Consider the following 12305-nt stretch of genomic DNA (forward strand, 5'->3'; position numbering starts at 1 on the left):
TTGTATAAAATTCATCAATAAGGCTATATTGCTACTTCTATGGTAAAAACACTGGAAGAGGAGTAACTGAAAAACCTCTGTGCAGCAAACTTCTAAGGGTTTTTTGCTTGTTTGTTTGTTTTTAGTGATGAAATTGGACACAGAAGGGGAGCTGCAAAAGGAATGGAGACAAGGTGCATGTTCACTGGAAGAATGTAGGGAAACTAAAAGACCATGATGTCTTCTTATATTCACTTGGTCTTAATTTTAGGCAAATTCACAGTGTAGCCTGGCCAAATTTAATGATATCTATATACATTTTACAGAAGACCTGCTGCAGGATGGCAAAATTGAGAGAAACATCTTTATTCTCAGAGATATTCTTCTAAGAATAACATGTTAACTCCTCAAGTAATCAAAAGTTTCAGGTGGGGCTTTTAATTTTTAAGTCGTTACAAGGGTCTGTCCCATCGATGCAAAGTATGCTGCATGGCTACAGGCACAGCTCTGGGCCATGCCAGCTGCAAGCCCACAAGCATAGTTTTCTTTGCAGTTTGAGGGGATATGTCATCAGAGCAATACAGTCAACCAACACTTGACCAAGTGGTCTTATGCAAGGCAGTTTGTAGATGGGAGGCAGAAGGTGAAGTATTGATGGCATTTCCAGAGGCTGCTGTTGTAATAAAGCAGTCACTCGTTTTTGGTGTAACTAAAGGTTCAGAAGCCAAAGGTGATCCTTAATAAAATCTAGGAAAGCTTTGACATCTAAATGGGTTTTGTATCTTTGTAAATCTTACTAGGCTCCTTCTGTTGCTAGGATGTTTTTTGTGTTGTGCACACCACATAAAGAATTTATCAGGAAGAAAATGTTTTTAAATCCAAATCTTTGTGCTTATTTCCATAGTATCTTTAGAGGCTACTGAATTTTTTAATGGCATATATAAGAAGGACTCTAAAGGGAATAGTTCATTCAGATCATAGAATAGTTTGGGTTGGAAAGAACCAGGAAGATCATCTAGTTCCAATCCCCCTGCCATGGGCAAGGACATCTCACTAGATTAGGCTGCCCAGGGCCCCATCCAACCTGGCCTTGAACACCTCCAGGGATAGGGCATCCACAACTTCCCTGGGCAAACTGTGCCTGTGTCTCACCACTCTCATGGTGAAGAAATTCTTCCTAATGTCCAGTCTAAGTCTGCCCCTCTCCAGTTTGTACCTGTTCCCTCTGGTCCTATCCCCACAAGCCTTTATGAATAGCCCCTCTCCAGCTCTCCCATAGGCCCACTTCAGGTACTGGAAGGTCGTTATAAGACCTCCTCCGAGCCTTCTCTTTTCCAGGATGAACAGGAAAGCCTCCAAAAAAGAACAGGAAAGCCTCTTTTTTTTTTTTTTTCTGCTGAAACACTCCAGCAGAAAGAAGAAATTATTCCTCTTGGAGTACAGTAATACAGAACCGGTGTAAGTAATTTAAGACAAACAAGAAAAGATGAAACCTGAAATCTGTCCTTTGATTTCACACTTATGTTACGTTCTGGAATATTGAAAAATATTGGGAAATGAATAATAAAATTCAGGCCAAACCACTTGTTTACAGTACTGCAAAGAATAAAAGAAACTGAAGGATGAAGGAAAGGGCAGTAAAAATTTCCTCCTTTAGAAAATAGCTAAAAAAGCATAGCAGATTTTTTTTGTTTGATGAAAGGCAAAACTGCTCACTGGGGTGTTTTTACAGGTATAATCCAAAAAGTTTCTGATGAATGCCTGTTCAGCATTTCAGAATTATGGAGGACTTATAATTTTCAATATATGATAGGATGTTCTAATGCAGATTTTTTCAAAAGCATACCTTCTTTCTGAGATAACCCAGCTTATTTTTGGGCATGTTCTTTTTTATATGTAACTTCAAACAAAATACAGTATCACAAATTAAAAATTATTCCTCCTCCCTCACTCTAAGTCTATAGGCAAAATCATCAAACACACAATCTCCCTCTTTTGTTTACCTCATTGGAATCAATTCCATTATTGACAGACCACGTGGTTTGGAAATATTCAAGCATCCTTTGCTTTAGCTGCTGTGGCAGGTGATGGACCCTTATAAAGTCCTTCAGATCCTTGGTTCTTGTGTGATAAAGGGACCATCTGGAGTACATCCGCTGAATTATGGCAGTCACATTGCCAAACACCAAGGCATGCATCAGAGCTAGAGAGGACAGAAATTATGTGCATTGTGGAGTGACTTCTTGATCATTAAAATGTAACACAGAAAATAAACAGAATCTTCATAGAAAACCAGTTTCTTGTTTGACAAATACAGTAAAGTTTTTGAATACAAGACTCCATGAGTAATACATAGTAGTATTCATATGATTATTCATTTCCAATTTTTGCATCACTACCAGCCACTTTCACGGGACAGTATAGAACCACATCTGATGCTATCTAATCAAGGTACTGAGCAAAAGAATTCCTAAGTCAAGTGAAGTTTATAACTTAGCTAAAAAGGAAACATATGGACATGTGTACTCAGGTATGCTGGTTAATCAGTATTAAAACTAGACTTGAATGGTCAGTTAACAACTACATAGAATGTAATAGATTTAAGAGACCTCACATAAATAAAACCAATTACTAATTGTGACCAAGTGCAGTAGAATGAAATTGCAAACAACATCTAGAGATGTACCATAGGCTAAGGGATAAGATGTTGAAAACAAAGGCGAAAACCTGTTGCAAAGCAAAAGTACTTGTTTAAAAAAGATACATTAAAACTGACAATCTGATTTCTTATGTTGCTTGAGGAGGTCAAATATGGTGTAAAATTGTTTATCAGAAAGTTCTGACATCCTGAAGCTTGTCTGCAATTAGAGACTGGCTTGGGAATAAAAAGACCAGAAGGAAAATTGAAGAAATGCTTACAGATGCAGGTTGTCTGCATTTTTCTGTGCAGAAATGTGCTTGCTGATTATCAGTAGGAAAAATCACTGCCAGATTGTTTGTCATGTGGTATTGATCCGAGGTATATAATATACACATTTACAAATTGTTTATTGAAAAACTATTAGAAAGCTTGATTATTACTCTCAAGGGACATCTGTCTTTATAGTGCTTGAAAGAAAGCAAGACTTGTCAGAGTGGCAAAGGAATTGGTTTATAAACAAGATAAAGAAGATGTTGACCTTGTATGGCAAGTTATGGAAGTCCAGTGTGAGTGAGCAGAGACAAGGGGGAACAGGAAGAGGAAAGGATGAATTTTGGTGGCTAATAACAATTTTACATGGTAGAAACAGGTAGAAAACTCTTTAGTTTGGATTGTTGAAAATGTTTACAGGCTGAGGAAAACACAAAGGAGAATAGAAAGAAAATCTATGTCTTTATTACAAAGGAACTGCAGAAAAACAGAGAAAACATTTCAGTGTGATGTAGTTTCACAATACAGTATGCATTCTTGTAGAGGTGATCCAATGATATGATCAAGTGAATACAAGCCCATCAGTAAAAGAAAATGAATGAAAAACAGGGCAGAAAGAAAACGATCAGATATAAATATTAGGAAGAAAAGTAAGCATAACTGTAAATTTATTTCTAAGAATATTCTTTTGGTGTTGCTTCTGATGGCTAAGTTACTAATGTCAGAAGCTTGGGCAACAAAATGTGAGGGACTGGTATAATGCTGGATACAGGATATTATAATAAAAATATGGCAGCCAGGGCTGAAACAGTTCAGCCAGCTCTAGCTAATTAGGCCAGAGAAATAGTGTAGATCCTTCAATGATGTGAAAATCAGTTTAAAAAGGGAGAAAGGATAACACATTAGGTGATGTATGGATGCATATGCAAAAATAACGTGTCTCCCAACAGGCTCCAAGGTTAGGAGCTGAGCAGTGTAGAGACCTCTGTGATGTTATTGTAGGCACAAACACCATCAAGAATATTACTATTATGGGATAACCTGTCTTCGCATATGTGCATTAGAAGATCACTGCTACTGATGATGACAAGGTATTCCTAGCTGTGATAAACCTTATGTTTCTTTATCGAATTCTCACAGACTCACCCTACTTTCTGTATGAAATCTTTTAATCCATTCTCTAAACCTAAGAAGGACAAGTTAAAATCTTCTGGGATTAGTATTTCATAAAGTGGCCTTGATTTTAATGGATATTCTAAATTATATTTCTGTTGCTTAGGAAACAGAGGAACACCTCTGATCCCAGAAAGGACTGGAGCTCTTGGAATGGGTCTCTGGTCTAGAAATACAAAGCTGCACATTCTTTGCTCAAAGAACATGGAAAATACAAGACAGCATGTGACATGGTCATCTGCAGGAGGACAAATCTGATTAATATTTTACAGATGATTGGTATCCTAGGAATCCTGGTTAAATTTTAATAGTTAACTTTTCTTTCCAAATTTAAGAAGAAATACTGCATAGAGTAAGATATAGTTTATGTTCTCAATATTACTTGTCTTAAAGTGTAATTCCAAATTCATGCAAACAAAAAATTAGTACCATGAGGCACATAAAAATCAAACAAGAATATCATAAGATATTTATCTATTAGATTAACACGATATTATATTTCTTGGCTTCAACTTTCTTTAAGGTTGGAGTAAATTCATTTCATTATTTAATTTTAATTTACATCAATGTTTCTCAAGGCATCATTTTCCACTAGGGAATACTAATATTCAATATTAGCCAAAATTATACATCAAGACATGTTTTAAGAAATGAAAACATATTCTGCCCTAAAGTATACAGACGAATAATTTATTTCTAATGGTATTTTGAGGCATGCTTGCCACCCTGTGCTTCCTTGCTCTGCCAATTTTCTTCATGTTTCCTTGCTCTGCTGATTTTCTTAAATAGCATCTAAAACACAACTTCTCAAGAAAATACCTACAAAACAGCCTGCTCTGCTTTCTTACCTTATCTTGTTCAATGGACCTTCCCAGGTGCACATCATTCTTCTACCTGCTTGCCTATGAGTAACTTCATCTTTCAGTTTTCAGTTCCCTCTTACTATGTTCAGTTGACTAGTTCTCCATAATTTATTCAGTGCACAAGTATATTAGTTCTACTGCTCGATAATATAAGAAATAAAAAAGAAATTGCTGTAACTGGACTAAATAAAAGTATAAGATACTTTTATATTCCACTCTATTAAGTTTGTGAAAGCTCTGCCATATCAAAGTGAATTAAATATTCATCATTGCCTTACACAGGATATCTCTTGATTTCTTCACCAAAATGAAAACTCCTTCCTTCACTCCAATAGATTTAGGTATTGAAAAGCCTAGGGCACAGAGTATTTTGAAACTATAGTTTTACACTGCCAGCAAAAACAATTAATGAGGTACTTGTGTTTTTGTGACATTGTCAAAATCAAAATGTTATAATCCTTGGAAGATTCATCATGTTATTGTCACTCATTTTGGGGACTGGGAAAAAAGACAATAATTCATTAAGCACTTTTTTTCCCACTTGATACTGCAAATATTTATATTATTATATTGATTGTGTTCCTGGCTTTCAAGTGTCAAGTTGTCAATTTAGTTTTGGCCAGGAAATTTTATGCTGCAAAGCTGACAATCAGTGCCTTACTGACTAGGCTTGGAGAAATGCCTACTGGTATTTCTGGAACAATCAGTCAAGCTGGAAAAACAATGAGGGAAGCAGTATTCTAGCTGTTAGTTGCTTTTATCCTTCACAGCCACTGGTATATCTTTGAGCTTTATGATGTGCACATTATGAAATAGCCCAATTAACATTTTGAGCAAGAAGATGAATGTAAAGAGAGAGCTGCAGGTACTTTTTCCACTGGACTGATCTTACCAGGCTCTGCTGGTATCACCAGCTTAATGGTTTTGCCTGGGGGCATCAGCAGGAAGGTGAGTATAAATGAGCAGGTGGCTTTCATAACTTTATAACTAGGTAATTAATGTAAGTAAAAATACTACTTAGAGCTCCAAATATTACTAAAACATTGCATTTTGATTCTAATCTCAAGTAGTGTTGTGGTAAAATTTATGTAGTGGTAATTAAACTGCTTTTAATTTATGATAGAGTCACCTACATCTCATCAAACAGTCCTCCTGCCTCTGTCCTGTCTCTGTTACCTTGTCTTTGGGCTGGTCCTTCAGATGAGGATACACACCAGCTCATGGACAGATTCACTGGTGGGCGCCTCCCCTTGCTAACATTCCCAGGGCTGCTGTGCAGACTGAATCGGAGCTGAACCTGCACCTATAAACTGTCTGACTAGAAAATTGCCTGGCACGTAATCACAATGCAGGCACTCCCCTGCGACACGGCTGGGCCACGCTCGCTGACAATAATATGAACTGGAGTTTTACTGAGCAATATCTGTCTTTTGTTCCCATAAATTATCAAAAAGTTGGAAATATATCTACTTAAGAAAGTTTGTCTAGTCTAAAATGAAAAAGGTTACTTTCTTCTTTTGCTATTTTAAATTATATGTTCTGGGTTTTTTTTTTGTTGTTATGGGGTTTTTTTGGATTTTTTTGTTTGTTTTTTTTTAAGAGACTTAGCAAAATTTCAGCTTGTTCCTACCCCAAAAGCGTGCTTAGCATTTTTACATACCCCCAATCAGCATTGTGCAAATGGAGAAGATCTTTTCAGCGTCAGTATTGGCTGAAACGTTTCCAAACCCAACACTGGTGAGGCTGCTGAGGGTGAAATATAGGGCAGCTATATAGGCACTTCTGATCGATGGGCCTCCTAGTGTATTATTCTCATAGTAAGGAGACTCAATACGTTTTCCTAGCTCATGAAGCCAACCTGAAAAACAAAGCATGAAAAGAACTATTAAGGAATTCTGACACCATGAACGATACATATTGTGTAAAACAAAATAATTCTAAAAAGCCATTTATTTAGAAGACACTGCATTTTTCACGCAATTCTAAGAATAAAAATAGAACATTAAACAGTAGGAATTTATACAGCCCATAAAGGGTTTTGTCTCTGGATGATTTAATTTTATTTATGTTTAGTTATGATAAGAACTGTATTTCTGTATGGAAATCATGTATTTTTTAATTGCATAGTACTGTCTAATTAGATAATTCATAAAATCCATTAAGGCACTGAATTGAAAAAAAAAATCATCACCTAATAACACTCCAGCAAGAACGCAACATTTGTTTGATTCTTTCCATTCATCAATACCTGGAAAGCATTTTGAGATGCTAAGACTAAAGTGTTATAATAATAATTACATATTTAGAGCTTTTTACATGTTATTTTTTACAGTAGAAAAAATTCAAACAACTAAACATAACTTAGAAATGAGAATCAATTTTCAAAAGATGCTTCAATAAGCATTTTCTAGATAGTTCGTTTAATCTTTCCTTTCGTGTGGCTAAACGAGTCTATCTGTATTAGAGAAAGCAGAATTAGCTACTGCCTCACAAGTATTTAAAACCCAACAATAAACCAACAAAAGACCCCAAAGCAACAAACCAGGAAAATATATGCAATTGCTCTTATGGAAAAGGATAACAAACAACTTCAATGGATTGCATAAAAACAGTATTTCACAAAAACTGAGATAGAAAATAAAAGATTAAAATCAATTCATGCATCCTGTTTTGCTTGTTAAGATGTTCACTTGAGAGAGTGAGAAACTTTCCTGGATACTCAGGGAGAACTTCCTAAACAAAATACTCTTGGCAGGCAGTGGTTTAGTTTAGAAAAATTGTTTGGGGTTGTGTCTGATGTAAGCTAAGACCTGACAGACTGAATTTCGGATGACTCCAAATATGAACTAGGCGAAATCCCTAGTACAGAATATCTGCAGAAGTGGAGGGTGGATTTGAAATATCTGTCTCAGCATTTCCAAGTTGGGGAAAAAGTCTGTGAGAATTCACCAGCTTATTGAGCCGTGGCTACTACCATCCTCAGATCCACATTCTCTTGCATGCTATCTTACAGGGAAAACCAAGCCAGAAGAGCTGGGTAATAACAACATAAAGCCTGTTCTCTCTCTGTGTATTACTGATTCTCTGAGATTACAGTACATTTCCCCAACAGTATTATGCCCCTTTGTACAGCAAATTTAATTCCTATACTCATGTTAGGGAATGTAATCCCACATACTATATAATAAAGAATAAAAATCTAGAAGAATCCCTGGCAGAGAGTAGATAGAATTTAAAAGATTCTATCCAAACCTAATGTAAAGAAATACAATCATAATATTCAATGTCAGCTTTTGAAAGTATTCTCGTGCATATGAAGAACTGCAAAACGGAAAAAAAATTAAATAAGTTATTTTAAATAACTGCAACCGATATGTGAATACTGAAATAATGCCTTTTCAGAGAAAATATCTTCCCTGGAAGTGCTCTAAAAGACATCAATTCTAGGCCTCCATATTCCCTCCCATTTTTTGCTTTTATTATCTAATTGAATTTCACACACTGTTCCTGGTGTTTATTTGATTGCAAGTTTCTCCATGTCAGTTTCAGCTATCAAAAAAAAAAAAAAAAATGAGTTCATCTATTGCAACTTTATGCAAAACATTACAGGAATCACTTTCTGACAAAAACATTTTTCATTGTTATCCAGAAAAGGTAGATGACTCCTTTTGTTGATAGATAGATGTATGTAAACTGGTTTCTCCTTCACAGCACACTTTATGTGCAAGGTTATCAAGACAAAAACCCAACTCTACTGAGACATCATTGCTCCTAAAGGATGCAGTACTACTAGTAGAGGAAAGGTGCAAAAATAAATGCATATATTGTATCCAACAGTAGAAGTTCCTATAATATTTCTAATATAATTCTACTACTGAACAACCAAATACAGTATTAGTATTTTACAGTTGTGAACAAGCACTTCTAGCCAGGACACATGTATTTGAGATGGTTTCAGCACTCTGTGCCCAGTTCTGTTCCTTAACTGAGGGTGAGACAAATGATCTTGATCAGTAAGATGAATGGCTTATCACTGAGCTACAACAAAAGTGGTTAGCATTTATTAGCAAGTGTTAAAAAAATGTCCACTATATAAAGAAAAGCTACTAGGTAATTTTCTTTAAAGACAGCTCATGAGATTAGAAAGAGAAAATGTATATCTGGAAGTGAAAACCCAATAATATATTTCTGTGATTTGTAGATAAAGACGTGTTGACAGCTTCTTGTTTCTATTTTGGCCTTTAGAGATGGTTCTAATCAGGACTTTCTGAAGAAGTTATGTAGGATGAGATTTCAGCCAAAGTGTACAAAATACTGCAAGATGTTCCAGATCAATTGTACTTCTCATACTTTTATTGATAACACTATATTTTTTTCCATTTGGTGGTAGAGACATGATATTGTTGGCTGTAAATACTTTCATTAACCAATGGAATTAGTTGTGAGATTATGTGACTGAGTGATGCTTTTTGTTATTTCTCTTTCTGTAGGTAACAACTCCCAGCACATTCTTTAGCAAACTTGAGTAATTAGTTTTTGCCCTCAGGAAGAAGAGAAAGATAAATGTATCTTGTAGTTGGAGGGAGCTTCCCAGAGTTCAGTATTATGAATGTTGTCTGGTTCTGAATTAGCTTTATCTAGATATATCTTTGTGACTTTGAAAACATTTTTAAGCACCGGTTAGCATAATTAAGAGGAAGATTGTTTGAAGGGAAAAACAGCACTTACATCAAGTCAGTAGAATCAAGTCAGTAGAAAAGTCAGTAGGAATTGGATATCTAGCTCCATTAGGCTACTTTGAAAATTGCTGGAAGAACCTGTATTAAGTTTCATTTACCTGTGACCGGGAAGTGCTCAAGTATCGGCAGAAACACAAATAAGCATTTAAGCATCCATAGACGATATACTTTATAACTGGATGTAAAACACATTATCTCATTTACTGGACATTGAGAAACTTCCCTCATCTTGGTGCTTACGCTTCATTGAGTAGGTACATCACTCTATAATTTGCTGATTCATTCTATCCTACTAAGAATTTCCTGATATGCCACACACTTATCCTGTCCGGTGATTGATTTAAACAACATTGAAAATAGCTGCATTATCGAATGCATTAATTACCTACAGAATTTATATTACGAAACAGAGATAATCTTTTTTCCAGATAAAAAGGAGACCAAAACTGTTTGGTTGATTCTGACTATTGTGTCAAGAAATGCAAACAGGAATGGTTGAGGAGTACCTCTTAGAGAATGTCTGAATGCCTGAATGCAGGAAAGGTTTCCCAGTAGACCAGTGGTGATGAAACCAAAAGAGAGAGACTAAGGTCCACTTTCTCTCAACTGTAGTTCCAGATTAAATTCAGAGTTTTTAGATATTCCTAGGGGCAATATTAAGGTAGAAAAGTCTATCTACTCTTGCATCATCATCCTTTTGTGTTTAAACAGTATATGAACCTCATTCAGGACTAGACCATACTTGACTCATTCACCCTACCGAGGAAAGATAGTAAACAATGTTATGCTGATAGGGAAAGAAAATATGCAATAAGTAATGCTAGGGTAAAGTAAAGGACACTATCAAGTATGGGTTATTTTTAAGGGCTATCTTCCAGGCTGAGTTATGTTTTTCTGGCTCATCTGAAAAACTCTGGAGCTCTAAATGAAAACAGAAAAATGGCAGTGGCTTTATTAGATGTCATACCTTCTTTATACACTCCAAAACCTAAAGCTGTGGTTTATGAGATAGCAAACAATACAAAAACATTCAAAACAAAAAAAATAAAACCTCTAGAAGTACTGGAGAACAAAAGACAAAAAGTATAAATAAGTCAACAAACACTGAAAAATTATAATAGAAGATGTCCTGAACTGGAGTATATAAAGCCTTCTGATGTAAATAGGCTATAATTTTTAACAAAGAAACTTATGTTTTATGCCTACTAATGTGTTTTACAGTGAACAGTTTAGGGTCATTAAAGAAAAGATAAAAACTATACAAAAGAAATTAGATCCTTCATCTCTGGAACGTTTTTTTAAATGAAAATCACCATGTACCCTGAGAACTATATTTGCACTGACAGTCCCTGGTCAGTGCTGATAGCTCATCATTTCAGATCTAGAGTCAGCTAGGAGCTATAGGTTTGCATGGGAAATCGCACCACCACTTCATTACTTAGCTGCACACTCAAGTCTGCAGAAGTTCATCTAATATTTCAATTTTGAATAGGCAAAAATTTTTGCAAAGTTCCCACTGATCTCAGCAGAGCCAAGATTTTAGCCTACCTGTCTACTCTGTTTCCTTGAAATATTAAACTTCAAAAAATAAATCTCAGGGCAAGTCAGTTGCTAAGATAGAATACGCAAGCGAATTCTCTTCCTTTTAGATAAAAGCATTTGTGATTATAGTCTCTTTGGACTGGACTTCACACATCTGAGTCACTTCCATCAATTGTCCATGTCATTTCTTCAGAATGTGTTTCTTCATGTTGTAGTTAGAAATTATTTGAGGAGGGGAGACTAGAACCAATATTTTATTTGAAAAAATATTATATTGTCATTTTATATAACAGTATAACAAATATATTCTATCTTATCAAACCCTAATTAAAATTCATTAGACATTAAAACATTTGCTTTGCTTTTAAGATTGCTTCCAATTTTCCACAGATAGTCTCTAGCTGTTTCTGGCTAATACAATGCATTCAAAATTTAGGGGTATATAAGAAGATCAAATCACTTTACTTCCTTTAGCATGCATGACTCTGCATTATTGAGTAATCATTGCCTCTGTTCTCATGGTGATTGCTCGTTTAAGGTATTCAAGTTCTTCTAAAGATCCTCAAAGTCTTTTAAATCCCTGTCTAGTCAAAATGTTATCCTTCCATTATCATTTATATTTATTTATTTATTAACATTATAATCATTATTATCCTTTCATTGTCACAGAAACTAATCATTTGTTTACAGGTTTGATCTACAATGGAATTTCACCTATCACATTAGGAGATGTTCACGGGTACCAGAACAGATGGTTTAAGGATTAAAGACGCCAGACATGATTGGAGGTATCACACTTTCAACCAATGTTTCTGGAGGCCTGTATACATGGCAGGGGTTATTGCATCAGGTGACAAGGAGAACATGAAAAAGGCTTTTCTTTCACACAGATTAGAAAAATTATGTACTAAAAATACAAAAATGCACTATCTTGAAGGTGTCATACAGCTGCAGGTTCTAGAAGCATGAAAACAACCCCATCATGTGTACCCGAATGGCATAAGTGCATAATGGTAAAACAGGTCATAAGTTTATGCTCTTTTCAAAATGAAAATAATAAATAAATATTGTAGGAATAAGAGGAAATCTGAGGTGCAT

General features: G+C 35.4%; 1 protein-coding gene across 5 annotated transcripts in view; it reads right to left on the bottom strand.

Annotated features, from left to right (window-relative positions):
* The window catches only part of KCNH8 (potassium voltage-gated channel subfamily H member 8), a 192644-nt gene that overhangs the window by 40179 nt on the left and 140160 nt on the right, over window positions 1-12305 (bottom strand). For all 5 annotated transcript variants that reach the window (XM_054060446.1, XM_054060445.1, XM_054060444.1 and 2 more), the window contains 2 exons: window positions 6587-6784; window positions 1983-2182 (listed from right to left, as the gene is read on the bottom strand). In XM_054060446.1, the coding sequence (XP_053916421.1) occupies window positions 1983-2182; window positions 6587-6784 (398 nt within the window). The remainder of the gene's footprint in view (window positions 1-1982; window positions 2183-6586; window positions 6785-12305) is intronic.

Source organism: Cuculus canorus, chromosome 2 (assembly GCF_017976375.1).
Source record: "Cuculus canorus isolate bCucCan1 chromosome 2, bCucCan1.pri, whole genome shotgun sequence".
Taxonomy (NCBI): Eukaryota; Metazoa; Chordata; class Aves; order Cuculiformes; family Cuculidae; genus Cuculus; species Cuculus canorus.